General features: G+C 46.0%; 2 protein-coding genes across 7 annotated transcripts in view; one reads left to right on the top strand and one right to left on the bottom strand.

Annotated features, from left to right (window-relative positions):
- LOC120319137 (tyrosine-protein phosphatase non-receptor type 11-like) overlaps window positions 1-24,651 on the top strand; it is a 45,082-nt gene that overhangs the window by 19,232 nt on the left and 1,199 nt on the right. The window contains exons 10-16 of one of the 4 annotated variants that reach the window (XR_005559689.1): window positions 132-263; window positions 968-1,122; window positions 2,255-2,322; window positions 2,812-2,963; window positions 3,891-3,991; window positions 4,320-4,447; window positions 22,569-23,644. Coding sequence is in view for 2 of the 4 variants with exons in the window: in XM_039367557.1 (XP_039223491.1) it covers window positions 132-263; window positions 968-1,122; window positions 2,255-2,322; window positions 2,812-2,963; window positions 3,891-3,991; window positions 4,320-4,407 (696 nt within the window). In the remaining 2 variants the exon portion in view is untranslated. Of the gene's footprint in view, window positions 1-131; window positions 264-967; window positions 1,123-2,254; window positions 2,323-2,811; window positions 2,964-3,890; window positions 3,992-4,319; window positions 4,771-13,790; window positions 13,810-22,568; window positions 23,645-24,651 lie in introns of those variants that run through there. The other 3 variants (XR_005559688.1, XM_039367557.1, XM_039367556.1) reach the window with 3 other exon arrangements.
- Window positions 6,474-11,596, bottom strand: RNF223 (ring finger protein 223). Of its 3 annotated transcripts, none has more exons than XM_039367560.1 (3): window positions 11,261-11,596; window positions 8,288-8,419; window positions 6,474-7,885 (listed from the first exon to the last, which is right to left on the bottom strand). In XM_039367560.1, exons 2-3 carry the CDS (start codon window positions 8,337-8,339, stop codon window positions 7,032-7,034), a joined length of 906 nt encoding a protein of 301 aa, XP_039223494.1. In that variant the 5' UTR covers window positions 8,340-8,419; window positions 11,261-11,596; the 3' UTR covers window positions 6,474-7,031. The 3 variants fall into 3 exon arrangements, with proteins under 3 accessions (XP_039223494.1, XP_039223495.1, XP_039223492.1); XM_039367561.1 differs by lacking the exon at window positions 11,261-11,596 and adding an exon at window positions 8,880-9,614; XM_039367558.1 differs by lacking the exon at window positions 11,261-11,596 and adding an exon at window positions 8,869-9,614.

The raw sequence follows: 24,651 nt of genomic DNA on the forward strand, positions 1-24,651 counted from the left end.
CTCCTATGCGAGCCATCTTCACTCCGCACCTTTAAAAAAAGAAAAAAGAAAAAAAAACCCCAGTCAAACGGCTTTTCGGCTTTACGTGTCGTGTGAACTGAGTTTGTCCCTCTCCTCTTTTTGCCTTGCAGAACAAGTGTTTTCGCTACTGGCCGGATCAAAATGGCACGAAGGAATTCGGCAACATCGGCGTGCAGAATACCGGGGAGCGAGAATGTCAGGGCTACTACATCCGGGATTTGCAGATTGCACGGATAGACAGGGTAGATTGGAGTGGGGGTGGGTTTTCCTGTTTGTAAAAAGTCATGTTTCTAGTTCTCGTGCCAACAGAGTGTCTTTATAGAAACCTGTTGATCCTCCAAGATAGCAAGTGGGGGTTTTATTGGGCGTTTTAACATGCTGCCTAAATTTATGGGCCACCGTAAAAAGCAGCAGAATAACTGGAAATTATTTCAGATAATTGATTTGCCTGCAGTTTCAAACGGGGGTCCCAAAAGATGCAGCTTCTTTTTTCCTTTTCAGCCTGCTTTTCTTGTGTAGTTTCTTTGTTGTGCTTTCCAGTCCAATCTCTGCCCATGCTGGTCTTATTCTGACAGCCTCTCGTTATTTTGTCCCTACAGGGTGGTTTAATGCCAGCCCAATTTCCTTCGGTGGTTTAATGACTCACGCCCTTCCAGGGTCTTTCTCTCTGTTCTCTTATTTTTTTGTGGCAAACACTAAGTGACTCAGAAGTTCCAGGAAAAGAGCACGCAATCACAGAGCCGGGGTTGTGTTATTTTCACTGCGGGGGCAGCCATGCAAATATTTACCTAGTTCTGTTTATGTTAACTCTCGGTGACTTGCTTTGCCCGTCATCACACTTCACAATTCCCCCACCGACGTCTCGCGAATCAATGAAGGTCCCATCACAGTGACATCTAAATATTTCTGCACGGTTTTAATCTCATCCCTCTCTCCTTCTGTCCAGGAAGAGCAGCCCAGAAAAATTAAGCACTTCCAGTATTTCAGCTGGCCTGATCATGGGGTCCCGACTGAGCCAGGCGGTGTTCTCGGCTTTCTGGACCAAATCAACAAGGCCCACAGAAATATTCCAGAGTCGGGACCAATTGTGGTGCACTGCAGGTGAGGGACCTCAGGACACCTGGATTTGGGTTCTTCCGCCTTGCCCAGGTGCCCTCAAGACCTGCTTGGAGCTTCTACTGATTCTTCCACCCAGATCAACTAGGGGCAAGTTCAGAAGGACATTTTCCTTCAGATCCCTCTTCCAGTACAGGTAGTCCTCAGTTTACGACCATTTGAAGTTAACGACTGATGAGAGATGGCTGGTCTTCACCTTGACAAACGTCGAAGTGTCCCAGCACTCCTGTGATTTGGACACTTGGCAAATCCTGCAGTCACTTGGTTGCCATATGCAATCGTCCCAGCCGGCGACCGATAAGGGTCAATGGGGAAGCCGGCAGGAAATCCCACGTCACGGTCAAGGGCTGTCCCGCTTACCAACCGCCATTTACGCCCTTCCCAGCCGGCTTCCCATAAGCAAGGGTCAGTGGGGAAGTCGGCAAGAAGTCAGACATCGTGGTCAAGGGCTGTCTCGCTTACCAACCCCCATTTATGACTTCCCAGCCGGCAAAGTCAATGGGGAAGTCAGACATCACAGTCAAGTGATATCTTGCTTATCAACAGTGACAAAAAAGATTGTAAAACCGGACATGGTCCTGCAATGCCCCACTTAACATCTGCACCACTTAAAGCAAATTTCCTGGTTCCCTACTGCGGTCATAAGTCAAGGACTACCTATAAATCTTTGAGGAGAATCTTGAGCTCTCAATTCCTTCTGGTCCAGCCGGCGGACCGTGAATGTAATGATCACGTGTTTCCCTTCTTTGCCTCAGTTTCTCTCCATTAGAACCTAGAATCCTAGGGCTGGACGGGACCTCGGAGGTCTTCTAGTCCAACCCCCTGCTCAAGGCAGGAGACCTAACACCATCCTGGCCAAAGGGTCTATTTTTGAAAACCTCCAGCGATGGAGGACAGCTCCGGGAGGACATTGATTAATTGTTCTCACCTTCTAGGCTGGATTTTGCTTCAACAAACTTCCGCCCCTTACTTCCAGGGTCAGCTTTGGACTGTACTCCTAACAGACATCCCTCAGTCTTTCCTTAGAAGTTGTGTGGTGTGGATGGTGATGTGTGTTCGGCAAGGAGAGTTGTGTGGCTATCTTTTCGACCTCTTCCTTTTCTCTCCCTTTTCCCAGTGCTGGGATAGGACGGACGGGCACCATCATCGTGATAGACATGCTGGTGGACACGATTCACCGACAAGGTAAAGGCAACCTGGTTTTTGCTCTCATTTTATGCAGGAAGCCATTACTGGCGGTCCTCGACGGCCACAAGGGAGCCCGACAATTCCTGTGGCTAAAAGGGACATTGGTTAAGTGGGCTCTGCCCCAGTTTGTTGCCACAACTGAAGTTGTTAAGTTAGTAACCCAGTTGTCTTCCCCGCTGAAGGCTGAATGAGGACCAGTTGTGCCGTTTTTCAGCCCCGTTGTAACTTGGAACGGCGGCTAAATGATCGGTTGTAAGTCAAGGTCAATGGTGGCAAAAAAGATCAAAGTCGGATGGGGGGGATCCTGTGAGGCCTCAATTATTGTCAAATCTCCTGGTCCCGTAAATCAAGGACTGCCTGCCTATAAAAATAAATAATCACCAGCGTAAGAGTCTAACGTGGACACCCTCGCCCTCCTCCTACAGACCTGCCTGCCTGGACATTTTTTAACTCTTTTTTTTTCCCCTCTTTCCTGACCCACAACAGGCTTGCATTGTGACATCGACATCTCAAAGACAATCCAGATGGTACGAAGGCAGAGGTCGGGCATGGTGCAGACGGAAGCCCAGTACAAATTTGTCTACATGGCGGTGCAACAGTTCATTGCGATGCAGCAGAAGGAGCTAGAAGAGGAACAGGTAAGGAAAACACACCGTTGGTGCAAAATAAGAGAGACCCACAGATGGTTAATTTAGCTTGGAGAAATCTCCTCCGTTACAAGGCCCCGGCGGGCTATTTATCTCCCACCAGCGATTTTATTATTTATCGGTTGTGCATTTTAGTTAATAGCCTGCCTTTGTTATATTTTTATAAGTAATTCAGTGTGGCGAACATGCCTAATACAGGTAGTCCTCGACTTAACGAGCTGTGCATTGGGTTTGCTCAAGGCCTCTCACTGGAAGAAAATGCTGGACTTCAGAGGAAGTTTTCACCTAACCTGCATAAGTGTAGGAGATGACCAGGCTGAACCCAAGGGAGGGAGGCGTCAAAGGCGTCATCAGTCATGAGTCCCTGCGCCCAGCCCACCTTGAATTCCTTCTACTCTTCTCTCCCACTAATTTTCCTTGGCTGTTAGTACTTCGGATTCTTGTAGAGAGCTTAAGCTTGCAGTAAATATTTATATTCATTTGAACTGCCCGAATCTCCTGACTTCTTCGGCATTTAAAAATAAGCATTTTATCATAGAACAGAACAGAACAAAAAAGCAGAGTTGGAAGGGACCTTGGAGGTCTTCTAGTCCAGCCTCCTGCTCAGGCAGGAGACCCTATATTATTTCAGACGAGTGACTTCTTAAAAGCCTCCAATGATGGAGCACCCACAACTTCTGGAGGCAGGCTGTTCCACTGGTTAATTGTTCTAATTGTCAGGAAATTTCTCCTTAGTTCCAGGTTGCTTCTCTCCTTGATGAGTTTCCATTTCATTGTTTCTTGTCCTGCCTTCTGGTACTTTGGAGAATAGCTTGAACCCTCCCCCCCCTCCTCTTCTTTCTGGCAGCCCCTTAGAAATTGGATGACCACTATCATGAGTAATCATAAAACCATTGTAACTTTTTCCTGCTGTTTCAGAGATGTCTACGGAAGGACACAGGTTACTTAAATATCCGATATTTGCCGATGGAAAAACCCAGAGCCAAGACTTGCCCTCCTTCACCTCGCCTCCAGATAGGGTAAGATCCTTTGTTCTCTCCTTCCAATGCAATGGCAAAACTAGAATAGAATGCAGAATAGAAATGGAAATAGAAATAGAAATAATAGAAATAGAAATAAATAGAATAGAATCTTTATTGTCACATTAAATGTACACTAATCAGCGTACATTGAAATGAAATTTCGTTGCATTCAGCTCTCAAAAAAAATACCATTATGCATGTACCCACATACACACATGTATAGGACACAGAGACACATCATAGTCTAGTTCGAATTATAGAGGTACAGATACATGTCAGCCGGTTGGTAAAGCTGGTTGCTGATTCTCCCTCTTTTACTCCACAGGGTGGCTGACGAAGAAACGACTTCCGTCTACGAGAATCTCAGTATCAAAACCGCCAAAGTCTCAGGATATACTAACTCCGGAAGATAGTTGCTATAGCCCAGGCTGGAGACAGGTGGCTATAAAGTAGGTAGGCATGTGTCCAGGTGTGTTATTTTGTGTTCCGATTTGACAGACCGGTGGATCGCCTCGCCAAGCACTGCATCGTAGGACCCTCCTCTCCAGAAACCCCACCCACCCACAGCTGAACCCTGTTGAACCCAGCTGACACTCAAATAATCCATTTCAGGATTATTTGCCTTTTAGACTGAAATATCCCTGTGCTACGGTGGGGTGGGAGGAACGAAAAACTGAAACACTGCATCCTTTTCCGTCTTGGCTTTTACGGATGTCATCAAACTCCTACAGGCTTCCCAAGGGTTGGTTTTTAAAAAACGGCGCCATCTGAAAGGATACCAGTTTTGTTTCTGCCTCAAAGTTTGTCGTTCTCTCCTCCAGGCCTGACGCAGGTTAATTCCCGCTTGGATTTTCCGTCCTGAATGTACCTTAAATTCCAGTTAAGGAAACTCTGTCTTGTAAGACCAATCGTTGGTCTGATTCGGTGGATTTTAATCTTGGCCACTTTAAGAGGGGTGGACTTCAACTCCCAGAATTCTCCCACCATCCTGCTGATTGGAAGATGTTTCTGACTGGGGAATTCTGGGAATTGAAGGCCACCCAACTTAAAGTTGCCTAACTTGAAAACTACTAGTCTAATTTATGCAAGAGGCAAGATATATTTCCTTCCTTTTCTTGCTATGCTGTATTTATCCACAAGCGTCTCTGCCTGTAACAGAGGCTACAAATCACTGTGGGGATGTACGTACTGTATGTGTATATATAAATATATATTTTTGTTTTCTGAGGTTTTCGCGGGTGTATGTAGGTCTTTGATTATTCGGGTTTTCTCCCGCATAAAATTGAAAGTGTCTTGTTGACATTTCGACGAAGTCCCCTTCGTCATCTTCAGGCTGGTGTTTTCGGCTTCATGCTTCTAGGAGCAATGACACATTGCTCCTAGAAGCACGAAGCTGAAAACACCAGCCTGAAGATGACAAAGGGGACTTCGTCGAAACGTCGCCAAGACACTTCCAATTTTACACGGGAGAAACCCCAAATAACCAAAGACCTATGGCGAATTAACAAGTGTCTTTGTTTAGAGCAGAGGGGTTACAACTGTTGAGCATGCTGGCCCGAGAATTCGGGCCAGTTGAAGTCCACACATGCTGGCTGGGGAATTCTGGGAATTGAAGTTGACTCATTCTGAAATTGCTAAGGCTGAGAAAATTTGAATTTCATCCTACAGAAGAACTGTGACCCCCCACACACATTAGTGAATTGTCCAGGTAGATTAACCTAGGGCCTAATAAAAATGTAGAATTGCCTGAAATACAGTTCCCAGCATCCATCAACATGAGCTGAGCCTAGTGGGATCCCGTAGTTCACGATTCTCTGCCCCGATCAACGGTTCTTACAATAATATGGTAAGGTTGCAAGTTTTCTTATGCCTGAACATGATCTGAACATGCAGAGTTGAAGCCACCAATTAATATCACCCAGATAGTCCTCAACTTACAACCGTTCGTTTAGTGACGGTTTAGAGTTACAATGGCACTGAAAAAAGTGACGACAATTTTTCACACGACGGCTGCAGCGTCCCCGTGGGCCACATAAATAAAAATTCAGATGCTTGGAAACTGACTCGTATTTATCACGGTTACAGTGTCCCGGAGGATCACGTGATCTCCTTTTGCGACCTTTTGACAGGCAAGGTCAGTGGGGGAAGCCAGATTCAATTAAGAACCGTGTGACTAACTCCACAACGTGCAGGGGTCATTTAACAACGGTCAAGAAAGGTCATAAAATGGGGAAAAATGCACTTCCCAGCCGTCTCACTTCCCAACAGAAATTTTGAGGTCAGTTTTGGCTGTAAGGCGTATGAACGTCTCTCGCTACCCCAGCAAAACATCCCCACTGCTCTTTATATCATCTCAGTTGCCCCAATATCGTTCCTCCCTCTCTTCCAGTTACCTCTGTTTCTCTCTCTTCTGATCTGCCATAAGAACAGGCGGGGCAAAATGTTACCCCAATAACAACAACCGCACCACACACAATTCAGCGGTATAAAACTGAAATGTTTAATAACAATAGAAAAGGAAGCATCCTCTCCTTTCGCCCAAATGAAACCGGAGGTGGAGGCAAAATGTTGAGGGTCAGCCCCTTGCCCTCAGCAAAAAGGGGGAGTAGGCAGAATTTGGTTCCTTGGCTCTGAGTTGCATCTCTTGGGAGGCGAAAGCCTCTTGGTTCTCTCGCCACTGCCACCATTCTCCCCGTTGCGGAGTGTTGTGTTCTCCCCTACGTTGTCTTCTGCATGAACTTTGGCAGTGGCGCCTCACAAACCACAGAACAACTTAGGAGGTGTGGAAGTGGGCATCAGGTTGACATGATCAAGAGCATCCAACTGTCCCAAGACGGTGGACACCCCAAGCATTTCCCTGAGTTGCGTTGCGCCGGGTCCATCGAACCCGACGCAATCCTCTAGAAAGGACAGGAGAAGTCCACCCCACGTCGCCGGTTCCTTCCAGAAGAGACTAGGACTCCAGTGGACTTTCTCCCAAATGATCAGCGCTCGCCCTACCCCTCGGAAGCGGTACCGCACGGCCCTCCCCCGTCCGTCACTCCATGAATTTGGTGTGGTCCAGCACGGGGGCCGGGGTGGTGAGATGGTAAGGCACGTAGTTTGGCCGGGGGAGCGTAAATTTGTTGAGGCACTTCAAGTTCCCCGTCTTGACGATACACTGGACCGGCCACAGGATGATGCAGAAGAGAATGATGATCAACACGGAAAGCAGAAGGACGCGTTTCCAGTCGTCGCAAATCGAGCAGCGGGAGAGGCGTCCTATGACCCCCTCCGTGGGCGTCTCGGGGACCTCGGGCTTGCTGGGGGCAATGTCGATGGTGATGCAGGTGTGGGCGTTCTCTGGATCGGAGGACTGTCTGCAGCACAGCTTGGTGCCTTCCATCCAGAGCTGCTTCTCCTTCTGCAGCTCGGGGGGCAGCGTGGCCATCACCTCTTTGCTCGTCCGAAGCCCTGGAGCCCCTTCGAGGGGGATTTCGGTCAGCTGCCGGCAGAAGGGGCAGGGAAGCTGGTCCTCCACCCGATTGGGAGACAGGGCGGCCGTCAGCCGGGCCAAACACTCCAAGCAGAAGGTGTGCTGGCAGTGAAGGACCTTGGGCGTCTTGAAGAGGTTGTCGTAGGTGTTGAAGCAGATGGAGCATTCGATCGGCGAGGTGGGCCGGTCCGTCGGAGAGCCCAGCCTGGTCTTCCCATCCACGGGGGAGCCCACCAGAGACCCCACGGGCGAACACACGGCGGGTCTGTTTTCCTCAGAGGGAGAGGTGATGACAATCGGAATGAGCGGGATGGGTCTCTCGTGGGGGGCCGCCGGGATGGGACTTTGGGGAGTCGAGGGTGGGGATTCTGGCACTTCGGTGTGCCAGACCTGGGTGAAGCAGGACATAACAGAACCTGGGGAAATAAGAAACCAGGATTAATTGTAGTAAGCCAACATGGAGTCATTCTGCATCCGTATTTCTCAAAGTAACTTTAAGCTGGGTGGACTTCAACTCCCAGAATTCTGGAAGTTAGTCCACCCATCTTAAAAGTTGCCAAGGATGATTAACACTGCTGTACAGATTTATTTCCTAACTCTTTCTAAGACCCTCCCCTCTTTTTCTTCAGTCTTCCGCAAATCTTCTTAACCTTCCATGCGAATAAAAATCCACATGTTAGTCACTTGCCCAGAATATCGACTGTTGGAGATAGGGAACGCCAGCAGATTTTTCCCTTAGAACTTGAGAACCCCCTCCTCCAAAACACCAGGAAAGAGCTGCGTTAAAAGAGAAAAAAAAATAATAAAATCACACGTACCCCAGCCGGTGCTTCTCCTAAATTGAGAAGGCAGGAGTGTTGCTGTCTCCATGAAATCCACAAGGGATCTCGGGGGTCCGGCTAGAGACCCTGTTTGCTTGGGGAGCAGCGTTGGCCGGCCGCACACAAAGCCTAAGACAAACCAGAATAAGAATCGGTTCAGAGCATAGCGGATGCCAGCGTGGCTAAACTCCCTCGGTTCGGGATGTGTGTTCGAGAGCCAGCTGCACACAATTTGCCCTTTGTTGTGTTTGTAGGGGCTGAAGAAAAAATGAGCTGTGAAGCTTTGCTACACACACACACACACACACACACACACACACACCACGTCTTCCCAACTTTGGAACTACCCCTCCTGACCACGAGTCTTAAGAGGACCATTTTGTCTCGTTTCTTCTCGGACGTCTAGAAAAACACCCCTTTCCTCTCTCCTGCGATGCTGAAACTTGTCAGATTGTCAAAGGGGATGGAGACTTGAGATCTCCCTAAAACGAGGACCAGTTTTCTGGTTCTCCCGCAAACAGACTTACATCCCTCCAGGCCTGGGAAGAGTATCCCTGTGCTGTTGGCAAGAGACCCACCTTCCACATACATAAATAAACCTTCTTTCCACCATCAGCTTGCAAGCGGATACTCGGTCCTCTGTGGGAAAACAGCTCTGCCAGCGGAGATGTTTTGCAAATCTACTGCCTGTTTAGGATTTTCCGCTTCCTTGCAAACAGCCCATCTCTCCTATTTTAATTTAGCTTTGCCTTTTTTCCTGCTTTGCAAGCATGAACCAGCAAAACGGCGGCAGAGGGGGCACTTCCTGGTTCTCATCATCTCAGCATGAGTAAACCTCACCTCGTGTCTGCTTTTATCTCCTTGTAACAGCAACTTACTGGCCCTATCAAATCCCAGGCTAATTGTGCTAACCACCTGGCTTTTATTTACAATGTGTATAATTTCTCAGAGCTTGGCACCTGTCTAAGGGACGTGCGTGCTCCAGGCTTGGGGACAGAAGGCAAATGCCGGGGCAAAAATAATAATAATAATAAATCCTTATTTTTTTATCTTGTGATTCCTCCTGCCTCAGAAAATTCAGGAGCAGAGGCTGAGCTGGGATGTCAACCCCGGCAAACTTCCGCTGGCTACTTTATTTATAGAGCAACTTCTAAGAAATCTAGCAGAGCAAATGCACGTAGCAAAATTTACAAGCTAGTGAGCACTTAGCCCAAATGGGTGGTGGTAATGGAGGCGGTGGGTAACTCACATTAAATTACCCCAAACAGGTAAAACGGGTTTTGGAGCGTAGCTTCTCTGGAGAATTTAAAGTCACCCGAAAGAAACTGAGTCACCCCAGTCATTTGCCCAGAGATGTTGGGGTGATGTTTATTCAGATGATGGAGTCACCTGCTGGATTTTGCGAGAAAAATGCTTACAGCATTGCTGTGGACTTCTTGAGTTGTTTCTTTAAAATGAATCGGTGGAAGGAGAAGTATTCATAAGGAGCAAAGCACCCTGAACTTCAGATACCACCCAAAGCTTTCTTAAAAGTTATAGGGCTGCAAAAAGGATCACTCCTTCAACCCCATTGCAAAATCTCCCCCCAAGCTGAATTTGAATCAAAGGGTCTTGATTGCACTCCTCTTCCGGATACTCCATTGCGACACACACACACACACACCCCGTTCCCGTCCATGAGGTCCTCCAGTTGCACAAAGCTTTATCCATCCATCTTCACATATTGAATCCGCGCCCTAAAGCATGGATTGTTTTTTTTTAAAAAAAAAAGCTTGCTTGCTTTTTTTAAAAAGTAGAACTTTTTGCATTTGTTCATAATGTCCTAGAGATAACAGGTCCTCTTGGTGTGCCTCTGCACGAGTCCCCGTGCCTTCCCCATCCACATCCTCTTTGAAGTCACTCAATCGCCACGCGTGGGATGATGATTAAGTGACCACGAGCCCGGATGTTTGTCAGAAGCACCGTCTAGAGGTGGAGCCTTCAAACTATTTAACAACTTCAAACTATTTAACACTCAGGGATTTTTTTAAGGAGGGGTCCCGCCTTTTGCCTTCCAGCAAGCGTGACGGTGGATTTATCTACCCCAAGATTGTCATTCCATAACCATGTTCCAAAAATACTCAGAGGCTGCGGGCAGACGCGGAGCGGTTAAAGTTGATCACAGTTGTAAATCGGCATCACATGCCCCTTCGTATTTCATTGGAACTGCAGATAGTCCTCGAGTTACGACGGCAATCGGAACCGGAGCATCTGTTGCTAAGGGATGCGGTCGCTAAATGAGTCACGCAAACATTTTTTCCATGCTCAGGAAACCAGTTTGGCTTTCCTCATTGAGGAATGGGATGGGAAAGTGATGATCACATGACACACACCCCCCAGGATGCCATGCCTGTCATATATACATACTTGCTGATTGCCAAACCGCCTGAATTTTGATCATGTAACCACAGAGATGGTCGTAAACACAAGGACTGGTCTTAAGTCCCTTTTTTTCAGCCGTATCCTAACTGGTCATTAAAACAAACGGCTGTAAATCTGTGCAGACCCTGTGCTTGCAAAACTCCAGACGGCCTCTAGATGGCTGAAAAGCTTTTGAGATCCATTTCTCTCTGCTTCCCCTAGGGGTCATCTGGAGCTTTGCAGATCTTTTTTTTTTAAATTTAAACCGTTTGCTTTTTGCACAAACCCCGGATATCTTAGAACCAAGTTATTGATCAGAGACTCCCAAGAATAAAAGGAGAACATTTGGACTGATTTTAGGCTACTGTTACACAAATGTATTAATCAAGCGTGTTCAAGATTTATGAGCGAAAGGCACCTACTTGAAACATGAATAATAAGTAAAAAAGAATATTCCGGGAACAAATCAAAATGATTTTTTGTTTCTCATTCTCTAACCTCTGGTAAATTCCCTATCTTTGGGGAATTTCTTTTCTCACCTGCTCAAAGCCATTTGAAAAGCAAACTCACCTGTCTTGAGTTGGAGCTCCTAGAAGCAGCAACGCATGTTTTAGCTTCTGGCTCTTTTTTTTTTTCTTCTTCTTTTCCTTCCTTCCTTCAATCAACGGAATAAAACAGGCTCTGCTCCATTCTAAGGCATGGGAAACGTGCTGGAGATAATCCTTAAGCACACAACAATCTTCTCCAAAACTCCACTGCCCACATCACCTGGGCAGAGAAATCTTTTATAGCCTCTGCTCTTCCAGGTGACTGGATGGTTCTTACCTGCCTCGGCCAGGTGTGGCTGCTGGGCCTCCGGTTGGCTGGCTTCCCAGGAGGGGGCGTGGCTTCTTGTGTTGACAAACACGACCGGCTGAAGCAGCTTCTGGACAGCAAGAACATCCCAAGAAATCTCACTTCCAAAGATCAGAAAAATAAAAAGCCAGCCAGCCGGTGTGGTCCTGTTTGAAGCAGTTCAGATAAGATCCACGGTTAAGGATGCGTGTTTTCCGACGGTGAAAATTCCCAGGAATCGACAGAGGTTTTCGATCAAATCTGATCTGGGGGAGAAAAAAAAATGTCTTTCTAAAATTGTTCTTTCCCACGCAAAGGAGAAGGAAGGGAAATGGGGAAAAACATAAAGGAAAGAGCTGGCTTGCCAGGACTGTCGCGTTCTGCAAAAGTCAATTATTAATTGGGTTTCGTTGGCTTATTTAAATATGGGGGGGGGGAAATGGAAAAAGAAACTGGAATGGTTAAAGCCAGTTTGCTAAAGATGCCTCCAAGCCAGGGCAAATTAAGACCTACGTAGCAGTGGAGTGGGTGCTGTGAATTATATTTCATTAATTTAATGTCAAGTCATCATAAAACACATCTCCAGGTTATCTTTGGCTCCTCCATCCAAAGCTAATCTGATTTTGGAAGAGCAAAACCCAGCCAACCATGTTCGGAATCCGGATGGAGCATCTTTCAGTTCCTGCTTAGCGCCCGAGGACTCCGTGGTGGTCCTCGACTTACGACCACAATTAGCCCAAACTTCCTGTTGTTAAGCGAGACATTGGTTAAGTGAGTTTTGCCCCATTTTGCGACCGTTCTTGCCGCAGCTGTTAGCTGAACCACTGCAGTTAGTCACAAAAGGGGATCACATGACCCCGGGGCACTGCAGCCATCCTAAGTATGAACCCCAGTTGTCACAAGTCACTTTTTTCCGTGCCGTTGTAACATCGAACGGTCACTAAATGAACTGTTGTAAGTTGAGGATTACCGGTAGTTTGCCATGGTCTGTTGCAGGATTTTACTTATTGTGGCTTACTGATCTAGCTTGCAGTTAGTGGATTTCCTAGTGGTCTCCTATCCAGCTCCTAACTCTGCTTAGCTTTTCCAAATTAGCCGGGGCTGGTTTGGTGTTACCGTGTAGTTGGGCCTCTTAGTGGCCAATATTAAGGCAAGGGCTCAGCCTGAGATATTTTGATTATGGATCAATTGATTTGTCCTGTTCTCTGATCCTCCCCTGATCCATTGATTCGGGGGCCTATTGGAATGACAAACAGGCACACACACCCCATTGGTGGCCTCCCTGGGCCCCCTGAGACTTATGTCAGTCTCTTCACGGCTCCTAAGGACTAGAAACCTGCGTTTGTTGCTTTCTAGCTGAAAAAAAAGGAAGCAATTTTAAAAAGCAGTGACGTTCCCCATAAAGAGGCGAGTCTCCTTTGAAAAAATCATGTCTGAAGATCAAAGAAACTCTTTGCTTTATGCCCTGGATGTTTTCAAGAGCCCGCTGGAAGGAATATTCACGTATGGAGGAGGGGGCTTTGTGCTTTCCAAACAGCTGTTCACACATCTGGGGAGGCTGTTCAGCCACGGAGAAGCCCCCAAACTCATTTGTGTTCACAAAGAAGCCGCCTTGACAGATGGTTCTCATTTGAGGATAAGGAAAGCATTTAATTCCTTGCTTCGAGGACCTTCACGTGGCTGGAGAAAATCTGAATTCTCCTGTGGGAGGTCCCCTCCATGGACTGGGGTGCCCCTCACCTGGACTGTGGGTCCAGGATGATGGGTTTTGCCATCTCAGACCACACCGCTTTGTCGATTTATTTTTCACTACAAGAAGAGGGCTTCCCGTTCCAAGAATCCCGCCCCCCCAGTTTGACCCTGGCAGAGAATTCTGGGCGACCCACACCTTCAGCTCCCAGCATTCTCTAGCCGGCCGCTGAGGATTCTGGGAGTTGAAGTCCCCCCCCCCCTCTGGAAGGAGCCCACTTAAAGGAAAAGGCCCGCTTCCCACCAACTGATTTTAGATGGCTGAAGATTGATTCAGCATTTCTGCCGGGGAAGTCATTAAAGAGAGAAAACCTCCTTTAATTGGCCTGTGCTTCAGCTTTGGGATGCTCTCCTGCTGCAATTGCGATTATGTAAGAATTACCGGGGCACTTTGCAGGCACAAGGCCGATGAAGTCATGCCACCCTCGCCGTTTCAGGGATGAGTCACCGGCCCCATTTCCCAATTTCAGGAATAGCTCGCATTCCCCTGGGCTTGACATCAGCTCTTTTTTCCCAGGCAATTAAGAGTCAGCAGACAGTGAGCTGCTCCGGGAGAACGGATGAACGGGACGCTCCAACCAGCAAGCAAAGCCTTTGTGGCAGATGCACCTGTTGGATTTCTGCCTGGCCAGCATTTAAAAGAGCCAAGTCTCCCACTGGGCTTAAGTGTTGGAAGACTTTGCTGTGTTCCCCAAAGATGCTTTTACAAAAGGCAACTGGACTTTCTTGCGTTTTTTTTTTCCCTTGAAAAGGTTTCACTTCTCATCCAAGAAGCTTCTTCAGTTCTTGGAAGCTTTTTCAGAGGAGAAGTGAAAATGTTTTCTGTGGGGGGGGGAACCCCAAGAAACTATGACCCGGGTGATTGAGGCTCTCCATCGATTTTGTTGTGTGATTTTCCAACCAAGCTGGTTTTCTGTCCAGATGCTTCTGGACAGGGCCTTCCCCATGATGGCTCCTTCCTTTTAGACCAGAGGCCCCCAACCTTTTGGGCACCAGGGACCAGTTCCGTGGTTTTTCCGCGGACCGGAGGGTGCGTGGTTTTGTGTGCTGCCTGCATCCCGCGGATGGGGCTTTGCTTGTTTGTGTGGACCGGTTGCTGTATGCTGCGGACCACGGACCAGGGGTTGGGGACCACTTTTGACTGTCATCCCTGCAGAGATTAGACTGGCCCTCACTTTGACAGTCTTTCGTAAGACCCCAAAGACCTGGTTCTGCCAAAGGGCCCGAGGAACCCAGAGCAGAATGGATCCTATAAAGCAAGGGTAGGCCACCTTAGCTCTTTTATGACTCGTGGACTTCAACTCCCAGAATTCCTGAGCCAGCCATGCTGAGGGGAGAGGGAGAGGTTTCCATGCTGAGCCAGAAATTCTGGGAGTTGAAGTCCAGGAGTCATAAAAGAGCCAAAGTGTATTGTTTGCTTGTGTGTCGTCACCAGGAAGGTGGGGAAGTTATTGTTTTTTATTGGGTTTCTACTAGTTGTAAGCTGCCCAGAGTCAATGAAAGTGAGCGGGCGGCCATATAAATCTTGTAAATAAATAAAGCCTAACTTTTCCTCTAATCAGCGCCTGGACAGGGCCTGCCTACAATACCCTTGGACAATGCTGGATTGATCACCAAGGGCCGTGCCACGAAAAATTCATCCTTCTTCCAAAACCTTTCAGACCTTGTGGGCGCGCCATCGCGGGAGGTTTTTAAAAAGAGGGTTGGGCAGCCATCTGTCCGGAACGGTGTTGGGGTCTCCTGCTTGAGCAGGGGGTTAGACTAGAAGACCTCCAAGGTCCCTTCCAGCACGCTTCTTCTGTATTCTGTAAATTTGAATAATACCGTAGGAGCAAAAAAAAAAAAAAATGGACCGCCTGCAGGACTCACGTGGGCCTTGTTTGGTTTATCTAAATTTTGCATTCCCGCTAGAAAACGGCACCCAAAAGGTGCTTTTTCAGGAAGGCAGCTGGACTGTTCTTGTTTTTTTCTCTGAAGTTGTTTCGCTTCTCATCCAAGAAGCTTCTTCAGCTCTGACTGGATGGTGGGGAATGGAATGCTCCTGAAAAAAAGCGCCATGACCCGGATGAGTGAGACTCTCCACAGACACTCAAAAATGTCCTTTTAATCTTGGAATCCAGCCCCCGAAGGCTGGCCCTAGGGGAAGCAGACAAAGCTGAGGGCCCTGAGTGTCAAACATCACAAAATCACCATGATGCCTCATGACAAAGAGTTTGGGGTGAAGGAAGCAGAATAAATTGCAGGTGGTTTTATTTGGCTGGAACCACAAGGAATGTACTTTTATCTGTCTCCCGACCACATGCTTTGGTATTCAGACACAAAGGGAGGGGGGGGAAACAACTCTTGACATGCCCAGAGGCCTTTTCCCTCTCGCCTTCGGAAAGGAGGTCAGCTTTTACAGCACATGGCTTGGCTTTTTTGCTGTAGGCAAGACTTCAATCAAAGCTCTTCTCCGCTGGCCTGGATGCAGCTCTCCCCCCCCCCTCGACTTGGATCAAAAGCACAGCCCTGGGTGCAGAAGACCCTCCAGTCAGCCCACTGAGATAGTCTGCCCGATTCAACTTAAGAGGAAGGTTTGGATCAAAGCAAAAACCTGGCCTGGCTTCTGTCAGGACACTGATGCCAACCGGCCTTTTAAAAGGCAGCTCTAAAGAGGATGCGCGCAACTCAGGAGCGCATGAGTGCAGACACGCTAATTGCTTTCTCAGCTATGGAGGGAATGCGCATCAGACAAAACTCTTTTGGAAGCAGGAGGCCCCGTGATCGCACAACGCAGCCGTGAGCATCTGCCCGCTGACACGGCCCTCCTTAATCAGCCAGAATTAGTCAGCCGAGCTCATTAGCAAGGAAGAACGAGAAGGCAAGTGTCTTTCGCGCTCCCTTCTGGCACTGCAGAGTGTGATTTTTTTGACCCATGCTTCAGCTAGGGCAGAGATGGATTGCGCTGAACTTTAGGAGGTGAAGCTCCTTCTGGTCCCCCAAGTTGCAAAGATTGTCCTCATTTGAGGCTGGAAAAGCAAGGCGTGGATTTATCGGGTGTCCTCAAATTGGCTTTATATAATAATATGAATATATATATGAATATGAATAAATATGACTGTAATAACATAGAAAGAATAGAATAGAATAGAAATAGAAATAATGAATAGAATAGAAATAATGAACAGAACAGAACAGAATAGAATAGAATAGAATAGAACAGAATAGAATAGAAATAATGAATGGAATAGAATAGAATAGAAATAATGAATAGAATAGAAATGAATAAAATAGAATAGAATAGAATAGAATAGAATAGAATAGAATAGAATAGAATAGAATAGAATAGAAGCTGGAAGGGACCCTGGAGGTCTTCTAGTCCAGCCCCTGCTCAAGCAGGAGAACCTAAACCATCTCAGACAGATGAATGTCCAGTCTTTTCTTTAAAATCTCCAGTGATGGAGCGCCCATGATTTCTGGTGGCAAGCTGTTCCACTGGTTGATTGTCCTCACTGTCAGGAAGTTTCTCCTTAATTCCAGGTTGCTTCTCTTCTTGATCAGTTTCCATCCTTTGCTTCTTGTCCTTCCCTCTGGGGCTCTGGTGAACAACCTGCCCCCCTCTTCTTTGTGGCAGCCCCTCAGATACTAGAACGCTGCTATCCTGTCTCTATTTCTTCTTTTCTTTAGACTGGCCAAACCCAAGTCCCGTAGCCATTCTTCATATGGCTAAGGAACAAAAAAATAAACCAGAACCAGAAGCCTGAATAGAAAATCCAAAACCTAAACGGGAAATCTTTTGGAAAAAAAAAAACTTCGGGAATAATATTGCTCTAAGTACAGCAGGGAATAAATTAGAGACAAATTAATATTAATGAAGAGAAGGACAAGGGGGGACATGATAGCAGTGTTCCACTATCTCAGGGGCTGCCCCAAAGAAGAGGGAGTCAAGCTATTCTCCAAGGCGCCTGAAGGCAGGACAAGAAGCAACGGGTGGAAACTAATCAAGGAGAGAAGCAACCTAGAACTAAGGAGAAACTTCCTGACAGTGAGAACAATTAACCAGTGGAACAACCTGCCTCCAGAAGGGGTGAATGCTCCAACACTGGAAGTTTTTAAGAAGAGACTGGACAGCCGTTTGCCTGAAATGGTATAGGGTTTCCTGCCTGAGCAGGGGGTTGGACTAGATGACCTCCAAGGTCCCTTCCAACTTTACTATTATTATTATAATATCAGATGATCGGTTCTCAGTCTCTTTGATAAGGGAATCAACAGCCAGAGAATGTCAGAACCTGCATCTCAGTCTGTGCTCTGAGGCTGTTTTTCCTGGGTCCTCAAAGGGGGGGGGTTGACTAGATGACCTTGGAGACGCCCTTTGACTCTTGTCTCTGCCTTGCTCTGGGGCTCTTTTCCTGCTGGAGTGGCCCAGATCCTAGAAAGCTGTTTGTTTTCTCCTCCTTTTTATAAGCCACAAACCCGTTTATAGCTCTTTCCACATACTTGGCTGCCGGGTGCAAATGCCAATTGTGTTGGATGGAGGAAAGATTTACAGCCGCCTTTAAAGTGGAAGCTTGTTCTTTGGCCAGGAGGCACGGCTTAAGAGAGATAAGGGCGTTCTTTCCTTAATGATTCCTGGTGAAGTTTAAACCGGGTAAATGAAATAAAAAAGGGGGGGGGAAACCTGGTCATTTCTGGCAGACAAAAAGCACACGCACAGACACTCGCTGGGGCGGCTGAATCGTGTTCTATCCGGCTGCCAACAGGGAAAAGAAATTTATTGAAAAGAGCCAACCAAATCTAGATCGGGCAAAATTGCTCCTAAAGCAATAAAAAAAAAATTGGCTAGAGCGGGTTAGGAATCAAACACCGCCTCTGGGAGTATACAAAAAAAGCAGGCGTCGCTACTGACATCATTGATCCCCAAGTAAATAGTTAACCCAGCACCCATTTGTGGATAGTCCTCAGCTTAACGACCGCAGTTGTGGCCAAAATTTTGGGTGCCAAGCAAGACAGTGGTTGGGAGAACTTTGCCCCATTTTACGACCTTTCTCGCCACTTTGCTTCTCAGAAGGTCCCAAAAACGGGGTCGCGAGACCCCCCGGGATACTGCGACTGACCATCATAAATACGAGTCAGTTTGCAAAGTGCCTGAGTTTCAATCACCTGACCACCGGGATGCTGCAACGGTCGTAAGTGTGGAAAAAGGGTCATAAGTCACATTTTTCCCTGCCGTCGTAACTTAGAACAGTCACGAAGTGAGCTGTCGTAAGACTACCTTTGCAGTGGCTTCCTGCACGTTTGCAAATGTATCTTCCACTTCTAGCTAGCCGGAGCCACAATGAGAAATACGAAGGGGTTTTTTTTTGTTGTTGTTGTTGTTTTGTTTTTCTCCTTTTTTTGCAAATCGTTAAAAAAAAATAAGCCATAAAAATCCAGCGCTAATGATTTCCCTCGATCGAATTGCTGGTCCCCACGAGGGACATCAATACTTAAAAGCAAGGAAGAAAGGCCGCTATTCGAAAAGCAAGTGCTGTTTTTGTGGGTTTTTTTTTTTTTTAATCTATCCAAAGTGGCCTCAATTCCTCTCTGGCTGAAACAAGCTGGATGCTGCTTAAAAATTTCCCACCGTTTCTTAGGAGGAACTGAAAACCTGATCCATTTTTTTTCCCCCTCCGGTCTTTTCATGGTCAATTTTCTATCCTTCTTTGACTTCCCTGTCCAAAAAGATGGCGAATTTAAAAAACCTTGGGAGTCTCATTACCTTGAAATAGCGATGAAAGATCAGCAGCTGTTCTGGCTTTTTGTGTTCCTGTTCCTGCAGGAGGCCGAATCTTGCTTCTCCGTTATCCTCTTGTCTTGAGAGACTTATCTTTCTCCGCGGTCTCAGTGATGGAGAGAACCTTAAAAAAGGCCGAGGAGAAGATTTCCTTTTATACTGTCTTAGTGCGTTCTGATTTCCCAAGTTCCTGGCAGGAGCTTTATCTACCTACCCATTATTAAAATAATGTCCTTCTTGTAGCTTTCTTGGCGAGCAAGATGTCTAGTCCCATTGAGTGGAGACGGTGATTAAATTAAGAAGAAGTTGTAAACGCTGCATCGTTCAGTTGCAGAACTAGCTGTCAAAGCAAGTGTGAAATGCTCTAATTATCTCCAGCAAAAAACAAGGTTGGGTAAACTTCGAGTAGCTTGCGTGAGGAAGGATGTCGGGTGTTTTCCCAACCCTTAGGTGAAAATCCCCTTCAAGTCAGCCCTCCATGTCTTCCCAGAGATGTCTTTCAGGTTTTTTATTTTTTCCACTGGGTAGGTGTAATTTGTCACCGCTGATTATTTTCTTTCTGAGCTTGGTGTTTCCTGGGTGAGGTGTTGTAGGGCCAAGGCTGAAACTAAATCTGAATTATTTTCATTGCTATCCCGCTCAAGCATTGTACCTATAGTCCTCGGCTTAATGACCATAATTGGGAGCGCTCTTTCCTTTGCTAAGTAAGGCAGTTGTTAAGCAAATGAAGATACCCAATTTTACAATCTTTTAAGAGGCCCGGTGGCGCAGCGGTGAGAATGCAGTATGGCAAGCTAAATTCCACCCAATGCCAGCAGTTCGATCCTGACTAGCTCAAGGCTGACTCAGCCTTCCATCCTTCTGAGGTCAGTAAAATGAGGACCCAGATTGTTGGGGGCAAATATGCTGACTCTGTAAACCTGTAGAATAGAATAGAATAGAATAGAATTAGAATTAGAATTAGAATTAGAATAGAATATAGAATAGAATAGAGAATAGAATTAGAATTAGAATTAGAATTACAATAGAATAGAATAGAATAGAATAGAATATGGAATGGAAATAGAATAGAATAGAATAGAATAGAAATAGAATAGAATAGAATAGAATAGAATAGAATAATCTTTATTGTCATTGTGTAACTCACAATGAAAAATTAGAAGTTCCTTCTGGCTGTAAAGTCGGCACACTGTCCTTTTACCATGCACTTCATTGGATAACTGCCACTAGCACTGGAGGTTCCACTCTTATTTTAGTGTGCTGAACAAGACCTGCCTGCTTAAATCGGAATCAAGGCTCAGCATATCCAAAATCTTTTTAGGAAGGCAGCAACCTGTGTGCACTAGCCTTTTTTCCCATCTCTCTTCATATTTGCTTATTTATTTACTTCCAACAATTTCCGTGTTGTGAAAAGAGATATTTCCCAAAGCGTATTCCTTTTTCAGAGGCATTTGACGGAACAACGTTGCATACAAAACTGATTTCTAAAAAGAAAAGGGGGGGGGAGAGAAAATTCCCAATAGTACAAGTTTCGCCTTCAAAATGCAAATCCACCAGTCACCTTCCGAGAATTAGAACTCGGCCCTTAATACAGTTTTTTTGTAATATGTTAATCTTCCCGGGAGAATGCTGAAACATTAATAAGACTGTAGATCAGACCAACATATTGGCACGCGAAAGGATCGTGAATAAGTAACATTATTAAAAGAAAACAGGGTTGAGGCAGGGTACTGTGTAATTGATGGCCTGCGTCGGACGATGAAATTTTAATAGAAAAGGGGGAAAAGATTATTAAAAACAAAATTGGGCAGTTTACACACTTGTCTCTGTGGCTGAATTTTTTTTTTCAAAACCCCAATATCTAGATTTTCCTCTGCGATGCCAAAGTACAGTCGTCGTATATGAGCTGCCGGGCAAATAAATTTCATTATAAATAAGTAGAATTAAAAATTTAAAAAGCAGCAAAGGTCAAATGAATCCATCAACAGCAGCAATTCCTTAGTTAGACGATGACTTTTTTCTTTTACCTTCTGTGTGGCATTTCCAAAGATGCTTTTTCCAAAAGGCAACTGGACTTCCTTTGTTTTTCCTTGAAGATGTTTCACTTCTCCTCCAGGAAGCTTATTCAGTTCTGACTGAATGGTGGAGGATGGAAGGATTTATATCCCTTGCAGTCATCTGATCTTTGGTACTCATTCTGAGAGCCGTTGAGGCCACTTAGAGGTTAACCTGTGCCCTCGGGGTCATCTGAGTGGTGCAAATGGGTGTGGAGCCTTCTTTGAACTGCTGAACATTTTCGGGAAAAACAAACAATGTGACAACCATCCAGATTTTGCATTCATGCGAACTAAGAATAGAGCTTCAGCTTTCAGAGGCAGTCTAGCCCACAATCAGATGAAGCCAACAGACAACTGATTGGAAAACTTTTGTCTTTCCTACGGTGGTCTCTCGTCCATCACTCCCCCCTGCACACACTCCTTTAAAACAACATTCTGATATTGTCTCGTGTTTATTTGTGCCTAATTTTAATTGCAATAATGGTAGTTATTAATATTGTTATTATTTTTCCCAACTGGAGCTGACCGACATCTCCAAACAGATCACAGATGTTGGACAAAAGCAAGGTTTATTTAAGTTCTCAACCTTGGCAACTTTAAGACTTGTGGACTTCAAGTCAAGCTTTGCTGGCTGAGGAATTCTGGGAGTTGAAGTCCACAAGTCTTAAAGTTGCCAAGGTTGAGAACCGAGGTGGTGCAGCAGTTAGAGTGCAGTACTGCAAATATATATATACATTGCTTACTGGTGTACACTGCTTAGAGCAGTGGTTCTCAACCTTTCTAATGCTGCGACCCCATAATACAGTTCCCCATGTTGTGGTGACCCCCAACCACTTATACATCACCGGGTGCCAGGGGTGTGGCCAAAGAAAAGAGGGAAAAAAATGGCGGACAGACTTGTTTGGCGACCCCCGTGAAATGGTCGTTCGACCCCAAATGGGGTCCCGACCCACAGGTTGAGAACCACTAGCTTAGAGAGTGCTTGCACTTAAAGCGGTATATAAGTCTCATAAATAAATAAATAAACCCCTGATTTGAGGGGTTGAGTCAAGCCAATATATAATGCCACCTATCCCTGCATGTGAAAATCTAGCCAACTAGGACAGGCTGGGCTAAACTCAAAACCATGCCTCTTATTTATGTTCTTTCTGTCCTTTAATTTTATATCCCCACCATCCCTCTGGACTCCTGGGAAGGTATGCCAAACTGCAAGGAAGTGTCCTGCTCAAACCGAAAGCAAAAGCTGTTTTATATAATCAGCAAAACATTAAAAAGAGGGGGAAAAGCGGACTTCATTAGCCCTGGAGAATTGATGGACTGGAGAATGGAGGGTATGAAATGGAGCTCTTTAGGAAAGGGCAAGGCTGGCTGGCTGGCTGCAGGTTGGAAATGGCAGCATCCATATTGCTCACTTAATCAAAACTTGAAATACAAAAACTGCTGAAACAAAGCTTAATATATATACATGTATTCTTTTTTAAATTAGGGCAAGAAGAGGACGAGGCAAAGGCTACAATTTCTGCGCAGAAGACGCGTCACCAGAGGGTCAAGCCAACCGCAGAACTTTCTTCCACTAATTCAGCTTTCAGAACTGAATTTGTTCCTCTTCTCCATTCCTTTGACAGTGGCAAAGGATCCCAGCTGGGAAATTCGTGTGGCTGGTTGCGTAGACGCACAAACTGTTTATAAATCAAGTCTTAACACACCCCATGACTTGGCAAGAGCAACATCCGTTCCTTTCTGACCGCCACCGTAATTCCTTCTTTGCGGCAATTCCAGTAGCAAAGGTTCAGCCGAGGCAATTCACCAGCCTGCCACATTTTTCCATGTTTTTTCCCCCCGAGAAATCCTAGATTGTTATAGATTTGCTGGCGAGTCATTTAGAACAACAGCTGTCTGGGAGCAAAGCCAGGATAACAGCAACAAAAATAATAATATAAATTATAATTGATGGGGGATTTTTTTTTTTTGGTCAAAGTATTTATCCTCAGCTAGCTAGATACAGAACTGGAGTTTATTCGGTCCAGTGGGATTGTCCGTTCCTGTTATGGTTATGAAAGACGCTTCAGCTCACTCAGTTTGTAAGACATTTTTGTATAAAATAAGGCCCAGGTGCGAAGGATAGGTGCATCTCTTCCTGGTGCTTTTCCTGGCGAATTGACGATTCTTCCATTCCTATACCTGCTGAGATTTTAGAAGACTCCGCACAAAAATACAAAAGCTGTAAAGAGGATAAGATCAGCTCCCCTTCAGATTGGCTGAACTTTTACAGTCGCAGATTATCCAGTGGGTAAAACGTGCCCGTTTTGTTCCCATGCCGCTTCGTTTTGGGATTCGTGGACAATCATCTTTGAACGGAGAGGTCCTAAAAAGACCCCCGTTTTCCAGCAATATCGCACGTGGCTAGGAAACATTATCAGTGTGATAGTGTTGGGTTCAGGCACCGTTTCTCAATCTGGGCAACTTTTTGAGATACATGGATTTACAACTCCCAGAATTATCCAGGCAGGACGCTTTTGTAGGAAAGATGCCCAGCTCAATTGCTTGCAATATCCAGGCCAGGTAAGCTAGGTTGAAACCTGGGAAAAATATGATCTGTGATAAGGGGGAGGGCAGCTCCAACTAGGCCAAGTGTCCATTTGGAAGCGTCCAGCTGGCTTGAAATGAAACCAAGAAGTAAGATCCAAATAATAATAATAATAATAATGATGATGATGTATCTGGTTGATACCTAGGATGCTGGCAGCAACCCGTGTCAACCATCAACGCCAGTCAAATTGAATGTTCAGTTGACTGAAGTTCCCGTCTAATGAATAATAATAATAAAGTTGGAAGGGACCTTGGAGGTCATCTAGTCCAACCCCTTGCTCAGACAGGAAATCCTATAGCGTTTCAGACAAACGGCTGTCCAAGTCTCTTCTTTGACCAAACATTGGGGAGTCCTGGTTGGGCCATCAATATTTCCCAGCCTGTTTTTTTAAAGTCACCTAAAGGGAGCGTCCATCGCAAGGCTTTGTGGCAAGGAGTTCCAGAGGTAAGCAAGATGGGGAATTTTTTTTTTTTTTTTTTTTTGCCAGACCACACCACTCACATCCTGGCTGGCTGCGATCTTCCTTCATTTATTCTTGTCATTAGAACCAGCTAGAATGAATCCCAAAGAGGGGGCGCAAGCTTTGGGGTCCCCCAGCTTCCTTCAGCTAAGAAATAACTACGTCTGCACCGCACCAAAGGCTGGTCCTCAAAAGGTTCGGAAAAAAAGCACTCCCTCTAGTGGCCAGGGGGTAGTATGGAAGTTTTACTGCCTTCCTCTTGGTGCCCTGAGCTCAGAAAACGATTTATTGCAAGGAAACTGCCTCCCTTTAAAAAAAAAATAATAATGATGGAATTAACTGTGATCTTCTGCTTTTATTGATGCCGGTTAAGACCAAATTTTGGGGCAGTCTCCAGAGGCAAACTGACCCGACCCCCCCCCCGTCAGTAATTCCAAATTGCGCCTCATAACGTTAGTAAAGCACCAGACCAGTCATCTTTGAACATTTAAAAATACGTCAAATCCGGTGTGCTTTTAT

Source organism: Crotalus tigris, unplaced genomic scaffold (assembly GCF_016545835.1).
Source record: "Crotalus tigris isolate CLP2741 ecotype Arizona unplaced genomic scaffold, ASM1654583v1 scf7180000020588.15403103151:6194809, whole genome shotgun sequence".
In the NCBI taxonomy this organism is placed as follows: domain Eukaryota; kingdom Metazoa; phylum Chordata; class Lepidosauria; order Squamata; family Viperidae; genus Crotalus; species Crotalus tigris.